Source organism: Eucalyptus grandis, chromosome 2, assembly GCF_016545825.1.
Source record: "Eucalyptus grandis isolate ANBG69807.140 chromosome 2, ASM1654582v1, whole genome shotgun sequence".
Lineage (NCBI taxonomy): Eukaryota > Viridiplantae > Streptophyta > Magnoliopsida > Myrtales > Myrtaceae > Eucalyptus > Eucalyptus grandis.
This window is the reverse complement of record NC_052613.1, coordinates 30337405-30355005: the sequence shown is the minus strand read 5'-3', so window position 1 is coordinate 30355005 and position 17601 is coordinate 30337405. Positions and strand designations below refer to the sequence as shown.

At 39.3% G+C, this 17601-nt stretch overlaps 2 protein-coding genes and 1 non-coding gene across 3 annotated transcripts; 2 read left to right on the top strand and 1 right to left on the bottom strand.

The window, feature by feature from the left end:
* The first annotated feature begins 1577 nt into the window (after window positions 1–1577).
* Window positions 1578–7028, top strand: LOC104432285 (tafazzin homolog). The gene is made up of 7 exons (XM_010044752.3): window positions 1578–1889; window positions 3873–3991; window positions 4077–4142; window positions 4244–4441; window positions 5102–5220; window positions 5777–5882; window positions 6278–7028. Exons 1-7 carry the CDS (start codon window positions 1649–1651, stop codon window positions 6845–6847), a joined length of 1419 nt encoding a protein of 472 aa, XP_010043054.2. The 5' UTR covers window positions 1578–1648; the 3' UTR covers window positions 6848–7028.
* Window positions 7029–7298: 270 nt separating this feature from the next.
* Window positions 7299–7370, bottom strand: TRNAE-UUC. Its single transcript has one exon. It is a non-coding gene; the product is annotated as a tRNA-Glu (tRNA).
* Window positions 7371–12625: 5255 nt separating this feature from the next.
* On the top strand, window positions 12626–17576 carry LOC120290314 (E3 ubiquitin-protein ligase RFI2-like). Its single transcript, XM_039306257.1, has 3 exons — window positions 12626–13207; window positions 14503–14672; window positions 16229–17576. The coding sequence occupies exons 1-3, from the start codon at window positions 13051–13053 to the stop codon at window positions 16361–16363; spliced, it is 462 nt and encodes a 153-aa protein (XP_039162191.1). The 5' UTR covers window positions 12626–13050; the 3' UTR covers window positions 16364–17576.
* Window positions 17577–17601: the final 25 nt, after the last annotated feature.

Genomic DNA, 17601 nt, shown 5'->3' with positions numbered 1-17601 from the left:
GTCGGAGTGCCAGTATTCTTGAAACAGTCTTATTTTTTTTCCAATTTTATTGTGGAATAATCTCTTCCAATAGGGGAAGATGATTTGTGCATGCATCTATGTAGCTATTTAAGTCATTATCTCACTTTTGATTTTCGGATATCACCATTGAAGGAAATAATTAAAAGACAAAAAAATGGCATTATTAACATGTCTCCAACAATTTTTCATATTATCCGGCTCCTTTTCTAATTACTCATCTCGTTCCTTTTTTCACAATCACCTAGGCTATGTTTGGTAGCACTTCTGAGAACAAATGTTTCTGTTTTTTTTATTCTTAGGAGTAAAAATAAAACAGAAATGTATTTGGTAAATTTTTTGTTTCCAGAAATAGATTTTGAATAGAAATAATAAATTATATATATATTTCTGATTCTCGAGAATAACTCAAGAAATAAGAATCAATAATCAATTTTTTTCCTTTTTTTTTTTTCTCTTCTTCTCTTGTTCTCCTAGCTTGTCGCTAGAGTCTCGCTGGCCCCCAACGAGGTTGCTGGCCACTGGCGAGGCCCTCCTAAACCTTGCCAACCACCAGCGAGCCCCCTCGATTCTTGTCCAAGGCTCGACCTTGTAGGTAGCCGCAAGGCCAAGTCACAACAAGGCTCCCCGAGGTTAGCGACCTCATTTGCCTTTGTCTGGCCGATCACCAACCGATAACCGAGGAAGGAGAAAAAAAAAGAAAAGAAAATAAAAAAGAAAAATGTAATAAAATTATTAATAAATTTAGTCATAAAAATATATGGGATCATACTAAATCTATTTCTTTATCGGAAATAGAAATTTTGTTTAGTTAGCAAACGTATTTAAATGCTCATATAGTGTTCTAAGGAACAAAAATATGAAAAAGTGTTTCTAAAAAAATAAGTTTTCAAAATAGAAATGTTATCAAACGTATCTTTAATATTCATAGACATGAGTGGAATGCAAAAATAAAATATATAGATCGTCTTTTCAGATTTTATTAAATTCATCATCCGTGAAAACTAACTTACGTCATTGGATTATTAATATATAATATTAATATTAAATATACACGTCACTTTAAAATGGTGGATTGTTGGATTGTTGGATTGTTCTAGAAACTTTGAAAGCAGGGTCCTATCTTCTAGGGGTGTTAGAAACCGAACCGAAAATCGAACCGAACCAAATCGAAAAGTTCGGTTTTTTCGGTTCGGTTCGGTTTTTATCGGTTAACTGAATCGAACCGAACCAACAAACCGAAAATAGAACCGTTAAGGCATTAACCAAACCAGCAAATGGCAAACCTTATTTCTAATTCTCTCCCGTCTCCTCTCGTCTTGAAGGTGCGACGGCGACGACGACCGCGACTGTGACTGCGACGGCGATAGGGACGGCGACGATCGATCACTCCACAGTTCCTTTAAAACGGTGGGGCCCCTTTCACCCTCCAATGTCGTTTCCACGTAGGCCCCCAGCGGGGTAGTGGGCCCACAGATGTTTCCCATTCTATCCGGAAGAGTGTGCGCACTGCGCACCCCCCTCCGTCTTCCCTTATAAACCCTCGTTCTCGCTCTACACTCGGGCTTCTCTCTCCCCTCTCTCCGCGCATTTCCATGGCCACCACCTCTCTCTGATCTCTCTCTCTCTCATGGGCGTGCAGTGGTTCGAACGAGGCGATCTGTGGAAGAGCAAGGCCCGGTCGCTGCAGCTCCGGCTCCGGGACCGCTTCAGGGTCGTCGCCGTCGACAAGCACCGTCGCCGCCCGGCGGCGGCGGCGGCGTTGCTCGCCGACGGTTACTTCTCCTCGACCGTCCAGCGCTGGCTCCGGAGGTTTCGGGACTTCCGGAGGGATTCCCTGCCGTCGTCGTCCTCCTTCTATGTCAAGAGAGGTACTGTGGTTCCCCAACTCGTGTCGTGAGCGTGGGCGTTTAGATAGCGGGGCGGTCCGGATCGGTGAAATGGAGTTGAGGATCGAGGATATTTCTTCCTGGATTTTCGTCAATTTAGCCGCTGTCATTGAATTTGAATAGCTCGATTCACTCTGTAGCTTTTTAGAATACTTAACCTGGGGGACTCTATATAATGCGGTCGTGGATATTTTTTATTCCTGTTGTTGGATATAAATGCGCAGGAGGTTTGGATGTCTAAGATTGAGAAAGTACCTTTTAACCTGTTCTGTATATGCGAATACTAGAACTTGTGTCGTGTGCGATCTTGTAAGTCAAGCAACAGCTGAAAAATAAATTGAAGAATTTACACGGTTTATTTGGGATTAATTTTAAGGATATCAGAATTTGCTGGCTAGTTTCCATCATGTGATGATCAAGAAAAGTATGACAGTAAAACCTTATGCATTTTCACTTACGGTCCATGCATTTGTAAACCTCATACTTAAGAAGCCAATAATGCATCTTGTAGTATACTTGAAGAGTATGATTTGGTTGCAACGTAAGGTATGGATAATACAGGGATTTTGCAAAAGACAGGATAAATAATTTAACAATAGATAAGTTGGTATGTTCTTTATTCTATTGGACGGTTTTGAATTGAAAAACCAACTTCTTATCCATGGTGATGGGCTGTGTTAAAGCTTAATCAATGAGATGAAACCGTAGTCACAACTAGTCTTATTGAAATATTATGCATCTGCATAAGAAAAAAGATTGAATGGAGGAAAAGTAAGGATCTAAAAGTCCTTCGTTATCAGCTATATTCTTATATTCTGTAGATGCTTTTTAAAGTTGAACCAGAGAGTTATTATAAAGTCCTTCTAGTTGGATCACAGTGATTGCCAAGAAATTATTTTATGAGAAATTTTTATGATAAACAAACTAACAGGATTGGTCCCAAAAAAGAAAAAAAAAAAGAATTAACGAATATAGTGGGAACCAAGAATCCCAGAGTCAATTGCAAGGAGATAGCATTTAGCGGAGCTGACCAGCCAAGTAATTTAATAAGTAGTGTTATGACATGGGTTAAAAACGCGATCTAAGCGAATGAATTGCTAATCAGATGGATTGTGGACATCAACTACAGTAACTTTCGATACTTCTCTCTTGTTGATGTAGTTATTCAACAATTGTTTTTGACATGATTAATGTAAAAAACCAATGAATCCGAGAGTCCGTTAATGATGGACTTAATCTACGTATACCATACAAGTTTGAGGAAACGGGTGCAAGTATAGGGGTGGATAGATAAATATTAAGCAAAGAGGGATGATGAGGAACCGATATAATGGAGAAATCAATTGCAAGCTAATTACCACAGATGACTACACATAGCTTGTCACTGGACGTGGGCTTTTCCTCCATAATTATGGAATCTAAAATCCGTATGGTGACCAATATGCCAGCAGATCACTTTGTGGCGCCACTGGTGTGCCACATTAAGTTTGTCAACACTTGTGCAAGGCATTATCTATTGTAAAGAAATTACGTGTTGCACAATGAAGTGACAACAATTGTTCATTGCTTTTGTATAAGATGATGATGATCACGACCCGAATTAGTTTTTGACTGTAAAAACCAAAGATGATTAAAAGTTGAATGACTTTTTCTGATTTTTGCTGTCACGAATTATATGATAGAATAACCTTATTGATACTTGTCAATTAAAAATTTTAAAGGGCAGCCTTGTGTTTCGACCTCAAGTTGATGAAGCTAAACTCTTCAGCACATCTGATTAATTACTCATCAGATAACTATGTTTAGTATATCATTCCATTTCAGGTACTTTTCCTTTTTACCTTGTATGCTTGAACCTCTGGGGCCTTTGTGGACCTTCTAAATGCTTTTTGCTTGTTAGGTAATATTTATGCCTTTGATAGAAGTAAGGTGTAAATGTTTGCTTTTGAATTTATCGTATGGCAGTCAGCGAGGAGTTAAATGCCGAAGAAGATTCTATTCTCCTCCAAATGGTTCAAGCTGTTGCTGTGCCTGTTCTAGGGAATATGTGCCATGTGTTTATGCACGGCCTAAATCGGGTTCAGGTGGGACCAGTTTGCTTGGGTGGGAACTGTCTATCCTTTTTGAAGTCTCGGGCATGAAATCACTCGAATATTTTTGTTATGACAGGTATATGGTGTAGAGAAGCTACATGATGCGCTGCTTCACAGACCTAAGAACAAGTCCCTTCTCACGGTATAGATCAGCCTGCCTGCAAAATGGGCATCTTAGCTCTTCCATTTATTATCCTATTAGCATGGTGGGAGAGATGACTAACCAAAGATCTTGTCATTTAGGTAAGCAATCATGTCGCATCTGTGGATGACCCATTTGTCATTGCCTCACTTCTCCCTCCAAGTGTTCTATTGGATGCTCAGAACCTGAGATGGACACTTTGTGCAACCGATCGATGTTTCAGCAATCCCATTGCTTCTGCTTTCTTTCGATCCGTAAAAGTCCTGCCAGTTTCCCGTGGCGAGGGGATTTATCAAAAGGTAATGCCATAGAACTAGCTGGAGGCTCTAGGTAAAGCGTAGTGTTGCTTTTTTCTATTGACAGTATTTATTCTACCTGATTTTTTTAATTGTAGTTTTGTGTTTTGTTATTGCATTTGTGCATACTCCTTTACTTCGATCAGCTTGGGTGGCTGTATAGAATATGTATGATGGCTTGTTTGTCGCTTTTGTTGGACATTGTGTATTTTTTAGGAAATGAATCTGTATCGTCATTTCTCTTTCTGTGTTTTGTCATCTTTGGGCCATGCCTTCGTATTCAAGTACTGCATAATTTCAAGTTCCTTTTTGCCTTGCTGTGTTTAATCTGTGATAATGTTTCCATTTTTTTTAAGAAAGCCCACGTTGATTGTAAAATATGACGCTTTCCAGTGTTCAATAACATTCTTCGAAATGAAGTTCTTCACTCAGTGTTTCTCTTTCAGTCACTTAATTTTTACTGTGGCATACGTTAATGACCAGCTAAGGATTTTCTGTAAATTGCAATGATACCTTCCACATTTAACAATTGGGAACTGTGTCCTCTGCCAACGGTACTCAAATATATTTACTATGAGTATTATGACAATGTTGTCACTATATGTTTTGGGGCTTTAAGGCTATCATAATTTAATATTTTTCTCTCTGTCATACACTTTTCAGGGTATGGACATGGCTATATCAAAATTAAACAGTGGTGGATGGGTTCACATCTTTCCTGAAGGCAGTCGTTCTCGTGATGGTGGGAGAACCATAGGATCAGTGAAGAGAGGTGTTGGGAGGTGACATATTAGCATCTGATTGTTGATTTTTATATCCCTTCCCCTGTTATTGCGGCCCATGGCTGTTTCATTCCTTCTCATCTGGTGCCTTCCGTCTACCAATTGGGCAATACTCTTTTTGGCATTAGAAGAGTTTGAATTTTTCTTCCACGGATGCATGAAATAGCTTCTTATCACCCTGTTCAAAATTGGAAGAAACAAGAATCAATTTATTCTATCATTCTAGTCAAACTTGGTTGGGGTGAAGAGTGCCTCTTTAGATGGTTTTTTGATTGGTAGTGGGAAAGTTAGCGCTGTTGCTACCAGGTGAAGGGGGTCCTCTTTAGATGATTTATTTAACCCTGTGACAATGAGCTGTCTTGGAGCTCGACTATTAAACTTCTTAGTGGAACTTTGAGTTGTTTGTGCTCAACTATTCAATTTCTTTTGCTTTTACATCTCTTTGACCCTTAATCTAGCTGGTCATCTGCCAGAATAGATCTAGACATATGTTATCTGCTGTATGAAGCTATTGGCTGCTTGATGTTCATTGGCTTTCCATTGTAATTTACTGCAGGTTGGTACTTGATGCAGACAGCATTCCTATGGTTGTACCTTTTGTGCATACAGGAATGCAAGATATCATGCCTATTGGAGCCAATTTGCCAAGGATCGGCAAGACGGTATGTAGCAGTGTATTGATGGAATTTTCTTCCATAAAATTTGACTCAGTAAGGGTTTTTCCATAACATAGGTTGTTTTAGGGCTTATCAAATTATCAAGCAACTTAACTTCGAGCAAAAGTTTAAAGCTGTCACATAAACCCCTGAAGGTCTTGACAAATTTTAAACAAGGATGTTATTTTAGTTCTTTTGGAACTACTTCATATTGTTAAACCGCGTTGGTTGACTTGTCTTCTTCTTTATTGACCTTTGAGAAAAAGCTTTCTGAGTAAACGTGTTACTTGAGCCTGGGTGCAAGCTCTGTGAGGATATATTTTCAGTTATTCAATGCGCTATTGAAATGAAGGCTGCCTCACCTCTGATGGAACATACTGGTTTGTATTGCGAGTGTGTAGGTGATCGTACTTATCGGTGATCCTATTCACTTCGATGACCTGCTCAATATGGAGGGACTTGAAAATGTTTCAAGAGGCAAACTTTATGACGCCGTGACATCCCGAATTGGTCACCGACTACAGGAGTTGAAAATGCTAGTTGACAAGTTAGCATTGGAACAATCGATGCAGTCATGCACTCACTCTATGCAGAACTCAGAAAGAGTTGCTGGTATACTGCAGCAGGTTGACTGGGAGTCTTTCGGCATCGAGGCCGATGCAATTTCCGAACACCATCCGTCGACACAAAATCCGCACATTCAACCAGAAGAACGTATCTGCAGCCCAAAAGATACAGTGGGCACGGATCGGTACTTCAGGATGGGTTTCTCTTACGAAGGGGGGGCGTTCATGTCAAGAATGCGCGGGTATATGGACCCGTCAGAGCTGATGGGGTTCGCTGCTAAGGGCTTGTTCATGAACGGTTACAGGCCGAAGGAGAGGTTGGAGGACACCAGACTCCTCGGCGCTCTCAAGGCGTGGAAGCAATACCTGGAAGCTCATGTACTGCGAAACTGGAATACCTGTTAAACGAGAATATAAAGTGGAGCATAGTGTAAATTGATATGATAGTGCAGGGCCACCGTTATGGCTTAACATTTTTGGCTAGATTTGCAACTTCTATGATTTTAAGGGGGTGAGTAAAGAATATAGCTGTGAATGGAGCAAATGATGTGATCATAGAAATCTTAAAACTTGTGGGTCTTCAGCATGATGGAGATTTTTGCATGCGGTTCTTGTATCGTCATCTACTCAGGCGCGATCATCTTTGGTCACCAGGCAAGGTTGAAAAAAGAGAAAAAAGCTAAAAGAGCGGAAAAGAATAATTATCTTTCGATCCGTTTAAGCTCGAATTATCAATTGTGCGCGTAACCCCAAAACGTTAATCTCGGTGAAATCAGAAAATATGATTTTTTTTTTTTTTTTTTTTTTAAGGGAAAAATATCACGGAAAAAGAAGAAAAGATTTAAACAAAAAAGTGTTCCGTTGCCGGGAATCGAACCCGGGTCTCCTGGGTGAAAGCCAGATATCCTAACCGCTGGACGACAACGGAACTTGATGACTGTCCTCGCCTTTAAATATATATATTTTTAAATAAAATTTGGGCCGACAACTATCCAACAGATCGGTGACCCAAGGCCCATGTAAAAAGCCCATGCTGCTTCAGTCCCCGACCACCCGCACCGACTGCAACGATCCGCGTGAACAGAGAGCGTCTTCTGCCGGATTCCCATTGCCTGGACCGCGCGAATTACGATGCTGGCTTTCGGTCGTTCTCACGTGGTTCCATTTTCTCTTTTCCCCCCCCACCTGCTTTTCAGGGGGCGCCCACTAGCTTGCGCTCGAGGGTATATTTCGAATCCCATTTCGGGTGGCGTCCGGATCTCATTTCGTGTTCGCTTTCTTCCTTTCGGTGGGGGGTTGACGACGATAGGAGGAGCCGAAAGAAAAAAACGAACGTGAGACAAAAAGCTCTCAACAAGCAACTTGAGCTTTAAGTAGAAGACGAAGATTGTCCATCTTAGCCGGTGCAACCACCATTTATTAAACAGAAACACGTCATGCGTTCCGAGATTCCGTCCCCCTCCGCGACGTAAACGTCAATCCTCAGCTTGAGCTTTTATATTTCTTCTAAAGGGAATAGGAACGGTTTGGCTTAAAGGATGACCAGCGCGATCTCTCCGCATACAAGCTTTTTCCTTCTGGGGACGTGGAGCTCGTGTGCCATCGGTTGATAAGGATGACCCCCCGGGGGGGTGTTGTTCGGGACGAGTTATCGCGCCCCACGTGGGGATCTTGATTTGCGTAGGATGCGCCGGATGTCTACGTGACCTGAGGAATCGGGCGTTGCTTGAACGGAGGTGTCTTGACAATTTAGATTTGGTAATATGCTGGAGCGGAGCATAGAAAGCTTTCTGAGTTAAGTGACTTCGAATTTATCTATCCCCAGAGGAATCCACTTGATTTTTTTTTTTTGGTTAATATTATTAAAAACTTCAAATTAATACACTTATGATAAATTTACTTAAAATTAATTTTTTGACTATAGAAAATCGTAAGTCGATATACATGTGACAAATTCATCTTAAATTTAATTTTTTTACCACCAAAAACTCAAATTGATATATTTGTGACAATTTTGTCCTATGTTGGTTTTTGTTAAAGTAGATAAATACAATGAAAACCCACAAACTAATATGCCTATAAAAAAACGGAGGGTAGAATCCAAAACAGGTACATTTGTGACGAATTTAATATCCATTAGTTTTCATTAAATTAAATTAATACCACGAAAAATCATAAACTAATACACATGTGAAAAAACGAAGGGTAAAACTCTTAAACCAATAGTCCCGTCGACTATCATGTATATTTCAACTCAATAATTTAATAGTAAAATTTAATATGGATAAATTTGTTACAAATATACCAGTTGTGAATCTTTGGTGGTCAAAAAATTAGTTCGCGTATTATCATTTTTTTTTCTTTTTAGTTGGAATTATATAGTGGCATTTAAGAATGATGAATTGCGAAGTATGGTTGGTGAAAGTACCTAAATAATGAATGCTAGCTAATCGATGTCACAAGCGAACCAAACGGCTGTAACGTGAAATCGTTATATTAAACCTTCATGAATCTGATCAAGACACATTCGATTACGAATTAAGAAGGAGAGAGAGAGATTGTCTAATGGTGGGTCCTAATCTCTGACATTAACAAGTTGGAGAGCTACCGGAATTCACTGAACATGTCCTAATGGCGAAATTCTTTCCAACCGCCTTCATGACTGCAAAGACTAAGCACAAGAAGCGACATCAATTGAGTTAGACATACGTAGGGGAAACGGTAAATATTTGCGACAGAATCAACGCCCATCAGATTCTCCATTGATGGCTCGTGAAAGTTTGGTGGTGTTGAGGTTGATAGCCATCATATCCAATTATCAATTTTATATTGTTTTTGTGATATTGGTAGCTAATTATTTCGTCTTATTTAGCTAATTATTTCGTCTTGTATTGTTGAAGAACTTGGCCGTCTTATGATTCTATTCCGGCGGTAGCTTTTAGTTGAAGCAATTTCTCTCTTGCCCAATTTTTTATTCTTGTGTCCGAGTTCGTAACATGATTTTTAGCAAATGACTGAACATCAGAAGCGATAAAATCGCGGGCCCAAAGTTTTATTTTTCTTTTATTTAGGATTTGTTTGTAGTGATTTTTATTTTTTTATTATTGCTATTTTTTCAAATTTTGCGGTGCACGTATCGTGACTTTCTTTGATCTTAAGTACTTGAAAATTCTATGATGTATAAATGTAGATATATGGATTCATAAATAAAACTTTTAAAATTTTAATAATATTTCATATCTTAGCGGAAAAGCAAAAAAACTTTTGTTTTACTTTTGGTGAGTCCAAACAAACATGCCCTTATTTATTTTCCTGCTTTGAGAGGAGCAGGTGGGGTATATCGTAGGTATGAGTTTGGCAATGCTTTGATTTTAGTACTTCAGATTTGGACACAAATTTTTTACTCAAGGTGTTTCAAAAAAAAAAAAGAAAAAAAAATTGTTGTTTATATGATTTATTTTTGGTATATTTTCATAAAGCAACTTTAACATAGAGTACAATTTATTTATTTAAAAAAAAAAAAAAAAAAAAGAGGAGAGGGCAGAAGAGTGAAGGCACGGCAAGGGTAAGTAACGTTGCGACTGAGTAGTGCCATAACCAAAGCCACATTGTAGCAAGGGTTGTTGAAGCCTAGGCAAGGCAATGTCGGTATTGCTTGGATCCAGCCAAATCTGTCTTGCTGGACTGCGTGACATCGATGTTGCTTAGGATAGCAAGCCATCGACGAGTGTCGATCAAAGATTGCAAGACCTCAGTAAGGTTACGTAAAGGTTGCTCGATCTAGATGAGCAAGATCTTGCCTATGGCTTGTGCAACCTCAGCAAGGTGATGTTAGAGGTCAAACGGCCCGACCTCCGACATCCATGTGGTGGCGACACCACCGTCTCGAGGGGAGAATGCAGATGGAGGGCAAAGGTTTAAACATGATTAATTGATAGGGGCAAAATGAAAAAACCAAAAGCACTTCTTGAAGGGCCAAGGTGCTTGCCAAGAACCCTTCCAAAGCCAAAACATGGGCCTTTCTTCGAATTTTGAGCATTTTCAAGGGAGCTTTAATTCAAAATAATTTTGCAGCAAGTACCAAAGCTTTGGAAAACCATTTGCAAATCCACCCACGATTAATTTTCCTTTTCCTTTTACTAAGATGAAGAAAAGAATAATAAGGAAATTAGCGATTATTCTTCAAAAGCAAACAATGAAAAAAGAAGAAGGGAAAATTCCAATAAGGATTTGAAGTGGACTTTATTTCTAATAAAGGTTTGAGGTGACTATATTAGTATCAAAGAATGACTTAAAGTGATCATGATTGTTTCAAATAAGGGCCTATCATCGCCGACTTGCCGATTACAAAAATTCCGATCGATTAGGGATATTTTTATCTAAACAAATAAATTTAATTATATTAAAACTTTAAAAAGAAAAAAGAAAAATAAAGGGGAACACAAAGGCGAGAGGCGGAGGGGCTACTTGCACCATCACCAATGGGGCGCATTGACGGCCAACGAGGTCGCCAATGCTTAGGCGAGGCTAACAACCCTTATTGATTAAAAGTGGGACTTGCGACACTCTCTTAATGCACTCAGACCTGGGTGGCAAGGTCCAAGGGCAACTAGGCTAGTGCGAGGCCCAGCAACCCTCACCCAAATCTAGGAAGAGGGGTGCCACCCTTTCCCATCTTTGGCAAGGGTTAGTAAGCCCTTGCCTCTATTTGGCAGGGTCCTTGGCTCTCACCTAGGCATGATGATCCCCCCTGGCTATATTTGCCGCCCTCGCCCCATTGGCTATGGGGTGGCAACCACAAGTAAGAGGGAGCCCTCTTGCCTATGTTTTCCTTTTTTTTTTTACTTTTTTTAAAGTTTTAGTTTTATTCAATTTTTTTATCAAAAATAGAAAAAATTAAGAAAAAACAAAAAATAATAAAGATGAAATTACCCTTCACAACTGATGAGTTTTATGTCATTGTTTGAGATTGATATGATTAGTTTAGACTCTTAATATTCACTTTTGGGTTATTATTTGAAAAAATGAGGGCATTTCGAACTCTTATTTAGAATTTTCTGAAAAAACAAAGAAAGAAAAGAAGCGGTCATTATTAGAAGTTTGGATGATTCATTTAAAAAACAATGGAAAAAAAAAAAAAAAAAAAGTACTTGAGCAATAATTTACGCTATTCTTCATATAAAGAATTAGGACTAAAAATCTACAAAATAAAATTAAAAGAATGATAGGCAGAGTGGGGCCGTCCGACGATGTTGAACACATCCATCCTGAGTACGTGGCACGAAAGTTTGCCCGTCACTATTCCTAAATTACCTCAACAACTTTCTCCAGACAATTGCTAATTACAGTACTAAACAATTTAATTTCTTAAATTCTGACTACACTCGGCACGCCGGATTATTCAAATTATACGGAATTAATTGTTTAATAAGCACTAATAACTAATTGACAAATCTTAATTTCTGTCCCCGGTCAAAACAATGGAGAACAGGAAGAAAAAGGAAAATAAAAATAAATAAAGAAGGCGGGAGAGAGAGAGAGAGAGAGAGACCGGGGAAACAATAGTCAACCAAATTCAATCCAAATTCGGACCAATCGCGGCCCGCGCAGCTGTCGCTCTCGGACAGCGATGTCTTGGTCCCCCTACCCGATCCTCAAATGCAACGAGCACCCAACCCCCTCCTCTCGCTCCAGTACACAAATAATCCATAATCTAAAGTTTAAAAAAAAAAGGAAAAGAAAAAAAAAGAAGGAAGCAGAAAAATAAAATAAAAAATGACATAAATATTTCTTAAACTGTAACTTAGCCTACAATTCAGCTTTTGACTTTAATTTATTCAAAATAATTATAGACTTTAGCTTAATTAATGTAATTTTTAACTTTTAATTTATTCAATATAATTTTCAACTTTAATCCTAATCACGAATTCATCCAGAAATTGATTTCTTTTCTTCATTATTCTTTTTTCGCCATTGAACTACACAAAAATGTTCAACTTCGTTCCCAATTTTTAATTCATGAAAGGACCACATTAGACGTCACTTTGTACAAATTACAAATTTCACGAGTCATATTGAGGCTATAAGTTTATGAACCACAGGTGTCATCTTCCTAAAAAAAGAAAAAAAAAGAAAGAAAGGGCCAAAAAAAAAAAAAAAAAAAAAGAAGAAGAAGAGAAAGTTGGGTATCGGACGAGCCTACCAATAATAATTAAATCCGAATTCCAGCGACCGCTCCGCCATTTCCATGTTCGTCCCTTCTTCCCTCGATCGGTTGCTGCACCATCTCTCCTCCCATCCCCATTTCTCTCTCCTCCATCGATTCATCCTCCCGCCTTGGCAACGCTCCTTCGATTCAGCGTCCCTCGATCTCTTCTGCGGAGTCGCAGGCCGGTGGGGAGGCTTCGTTTCCGCTTGATTTATACCCGGAGCTCGTCAATTTTTGGGGGAAAAATTGGATTAGGGTTTGCCTTTTCGACGTGCGGTGGTTGCTGTTGGGCTTGATCGATCGATCTCGATCGATCGATTTGGTTGGCCGGCCGGTTGGCTGGTTGACTGGTTGGCTTGTTGGCCGATTGGCTGGTTTTTTCCCCCAATTTCTTCGAGATATGGGGTTGAAGGGCAGCGCCGGCGACGACGACTTGGCGGTCGACGACGGCGAAGGCGGAGGCAGGTCGGTGCCGTGCTCCATTTGCCTCGAGGTCGTCACCGACAATGGGGATCGGGCGTGGGCCAAGCTCCAATGCGGTCATCAGTTTCATTTAGGTGAGGCGTTGACGAAATTTTGGGTTCCCGGTATTTTTTTCATTTTTCATGGGGAATTTGAGTCTCTGAGATCCCGATCTGCTTGAAGTCTTGCTCGTTTTGTTTTTGCCTGGGGGGATTTTGAGATGGCTGCTTCGGCTGGAATTTGGTGAATGTGAATTAATTGGCTGGGATTTGGTTGAGTTTGATGGCTCTTGCCGCAATATGCAATCTTTCTTTCGCTCTGAGCATTTCGAAGGAGACGGAGAGTGCTTTGATGAGTTTGGGATGATGCGATGGGTGGATCAGTTTATTCGAGAGATTTGTTGGTCTTCGCATCTTGATCTTGAATTAAGGATGTTGTTGGAAAGGAATTAGATCGATTAAATGAGGTCAACCGAGAGAACTATACCACGACATAAGGCGGGGTTGCCAGATGTTACTAGTGGGTAAAGTTATGTGAGTCTAACATGTTGCTTCGTGCATGGGCTGTGAAGATGGTATTTTTTCTTCACAAGCGGTGTTAATTCAGGATCTGGTGGCCACACATAAAAGTAAATGACTAGTCGCTTTCGCGCACAAGCCTTAAGATGTGGATTTGATCCAAGTTTGGGAGATTTTCTTTGAGTTATGATGGTTTCATGGGTGCAGTGATGGTTAAGAAGTTAGATTTGCCCCAGCAAAGGGAAAGAAAAGGATAATAACTCTGAATTTGTATACCGGCCCTAGAAGTAAAATTATTTCTTCGAAGCGTGTGCTCATACTATTTAATGACTCACCGGATAAAATGACAAGGATCCTAGTGATGTTGAGAGCTTTATTTAGGAAGAGGGGGTGAATCATTCTAAAGGTTTCGATGCTAATGGTTTGCACGATGCTGGATCCTTATCTAATTGCTTAACTATTTTTCTCATCTGTTGCAATGACACTTTTTGCTTATGACTTTGACCAATTTTTAAAACAAATGACAGCATCTTGCTGAGAGTTCAGAGCTCTATGGCAGTGAATATTTTTGAGGGAATATCAATGGTCTGCATGATGCCTGATTTTGTGGTCCAGCTCAGTTGGAGTCATTTTGGTTTTCCATTGGCAGTGACAACCTTTAATAGTATATGATTTTGGCTGATATTCAAACCGGCTAGCTTTCTCTGGGGCTGATTTCAGTAGAGTTCAAAACTATCAATTGAATAAGAAAAGAGGGACCAAAGTTCCGACTAAGATGCTTAATCTTTCTTCTGGTTCAGATGAAATATTCATATTTTGAGCTTTTTTTTTTTAAGATTTTGTTCATTTTCTTCCAACTCACCTCCGTTCAGATTGCATTGGTTCTGCATTCAATTGCAAGGGTGCGATGCAGTGCCCAAACTGCCGCAAGACTGAGAAGGGACAATGGCTTTATGCTACTGGTTGCCGTTCACTTCCTGAGTTTAGCTTGGATGAATGGGCCCATGAGGAGGATCTATATGACTTGAGTTATTCTGAGATGGTAAAGAAGCGTTTGAATGATGATATTCTTTCTCATGGTTCTATTGATGTGCTCACTGTTATTTTTAATTTTATAATGGTTAATGCATTCCTTCGTACTCCTGATGGTTGCTGTTCAGGCTTATAGTAGTTTTGGATATTGGCATTCCTCTCTCTCTCTCTGTCTTTTAGAGTCTGTTTTATCTTAAGGAAGTTCCTTTTTATTTTTATTTTTTTTAAAATCTTTTAATTAGGAAGCTCTGTGTATTTTTTCTTTGAGGCTTATGTATTGCTGCCCTACTTTACAGAAGATAGTGTTAACTTGCTGTAGAACAACATAGAGTAAAATTATTAGTTGACATCTTATAGAATTCCAATACATCAGATGTACATTTCAGTTGGAACCTGATCATGGTTACTCTCTCTAATCATTCTTAAGAAAGGAATGGAAAAAGAAAAAGGGCCATCGGTCCAAATTAATTGGCATCAAGTTTAAGAGTACCATTGTTGAGATCTCTCTAATGGGATTTATTATTCGTTTACATCAAGGTATAAGGAGTATAAAAAGTATATTCCCCCTAAAATCCATGACATTCCTTTCTTCTTTGGAACCTATAGAACGAAGTTGCACTACTCTTCATTTTTTGATTGAAGGCTAAGAAAGTTTGTCATCTACCGATGATGCTTGTTGCTTGTGTACTTAGTAGATTTTTAGCAAGTATCCTGCATCACCCTGAATAATGTCTCCCTACAGTGGAGGCCTCCACTTTTTGTGACTTTATGAAATTGAATTTAAACTCTAGGTATAAGATTGGTTTACAAAGGAGGTCCTTAAGTGATGTGACGGACTTAGTTTTAAGGGTTTATGGAACAGCATATTAATGGACTCGAATTCAAACTCGAACTCGATCTGATACAAATAATTGGTGCTTGAAACTCGGGCTCAATCTTGATTAGGATCAAATATCAATTTTGTCTGATCTTGACACAAACAAATGATTCGCCTTGACTCAAACAAATGATTCAATATTTGACATGAGCCAAGCAGACTTAATATCTGGTGTAAAAAATAGAGAAAATACAGTCTCTGCCATTAAATTATACATGATTGAAAGTTATACGTCAGTTTCAGAATTGCAGTCTTGAAAATAATGTTGTTCAAGTTCAACTAGCTTGTGAGTGGCTCAACTTGTTTTCCCTGAGTCCATCTTGCGGTTAACCACACAAACCAGTATCTTCTTAGACTATCCAATGTGTCTTTTATTTTTTGAATCTTTAGCAGTACTTTAGAGGTGATTCTGTAGTAGAGACTCATGTCATTATGTAAAATGAATCAGTTGCTCTAGTTGCTTCATGTGATGGTGTCACACGGTGCACCACTCAAGACTGTAAAGTCTTTCTGAGAAATTGCAGTGGGGGAGCAAGAGCTCTATCTAAAATACGAAGACATTGGTTCCCCAAATAAACTAATAAACCATCCCTTATTTGAATCCGCCAAGAACGTACTGTGCAGTTCTCTTCAAAGAGGCCAAATTCTTAGTTTTTATATTAATTCATCTATTGGCAAACATCATGAAGGTTGGTTGCAGGCCAATCATTTCCACATTTAGGATAGAGCTGAGCCCAACTCCACCCTGCATAGTTGCACTGAAAACAGAGATGTTCGGCACTTTCATCTTCAAGGATGCACAGGCCACAGAGTCACGGTGTTGAGGCCACGTTTTGGTTTTGGTTCCAGCTAGTCCTTTTATACCCGGACCAGATGACCGGTTCATTTGGTTGAGCTGGGAGCTCTCTGGCCATGCTTTCAAGTTATTTGTCTTAATCGCCTGTGGTTAAAACAGTGAATGAATTTTATTGGCTGCCGGTTCACTTGGTGGATGGGCAAATTGGACTGGCCTCCAACCTTGAGATAGCTGAGTTTGACAAAAGTGAGTATTGGACTAGATATGAGGAGCTTTGTTCTGGTGCTTTACCATATGGGCTTGAGGCTACTTTAGTAGGGAAGTGGGTCTTTCTTCGCTCATTCAGCTGATGTCATGATATCGCAAAACAATTTGCAATATTGGAGTGAGTTTCAAAAACTGTAATGTTGGGATCACATTCACACTACTTTGCCTTATGAATGAGTGTGCTTAATGTGTCCATTGGTTTAAGGACAGGCCTGCATATTGAATGGTGGAGGCTTTTGCTCCCACTCACTTTTCTGATATTTAAAGATAGTCAAAGGTTCCTAAGTTGTCCTTGATTTTTTGACCTAAAAGGAATAAATTTTGTTAAATTAAGTTTCCTAGAAGATGCAAATTGAAGCCAATATTTAAATTTGTCATTTCAATTTGCCCCAGCAAACCGATAGAACTTTTTAACAAATTGAAGCCAATATTTAAAATTTTCATTTCAATTTGCCCCTGCAAACCGATAGTACTTTTTAACAAATTGGCTTTTGCCAGGGATTTTAAGTGTGAGAACATTACTTTTCTTTGGATTACTTATATTACCTGAGACAAATACACTTGGTTTATTTGTAGTGTGTGACAACATTACTTTTCTTTGGCTCATGGTGACAACACTGCTCATCACTTGAGACATACACAATTGATATATTTGTATTATTTTGGTCAAATTATCCCCCACTGAGAAACTTTTTGTATCTGTCCTCTGCATGGGTCACAGATGTTATATTAATCTTTTTTCTAGATAATGATTCAAGTTTGGTTGAACCACCAGCTGGACTTCAGTGGTTCTTTGATATGCCCGCGTCTGAGAACACTTGTTTCCTTTGGTGGCCATACATAGTGGAAAGAAGTTTTGCTGGGATTGTAGGTTTTTTCAATTGTTCAAGTATCCTATCCCTAATGACTGGAGTTTGGTTCTGGCCAGGGCTAAATTGGGAAAAATCTTCTCTTTTGGGCTTGCACTGTTAGGGCTATCCTTTCTCTGATGAACGTGTT

Bases quoted from the DNA above. Each gene is read 5' to 3' on its own strand.
- LOC104432285 (XM_010044752.3), top strand. From the start codon at position 1,649: ATGGGCGTGCAGTGGTTCGAACGAGGCGATCTGTGGAAGAGCAAGGCC. The intron at 4,143-4,243 runs GTATAGATCAGC...CTTGTCATTTAG, and splicing joins AGAACAAGTCCCTTCTCACG to GTAAGCAATCATGTCGCATC. The intron at 5,221-5,776 runs GTGACATATTAG...AATTTACTGCAG, and splicing joins GTGAAGAGAGGTGTTGGGAG to GTTGGTACTTGATGCAGACA.
- LOC120290314 (XM_039306257.1), top strand. From the start codon at position 13,051: ATGGGGTTGAAGGGCAGCGCCGGCGACGACGACTTGGCGGTCGACGAC. The intron at 13,208-14,502 runs GTGAGGCGTTGA...ACCTCCGTTCAG, and splicing joins CGGTCATCAGTTTCATTTAG to ATTGCATTGGTTCTGCATTC. The intron at 14,673-16,228 runs GTAAAGAAGCGT...AACATCATGAAG, and splicing joins ACTTGAGTTATTCTGAGATG to GTTGGTTGCAGGCCAATCAT.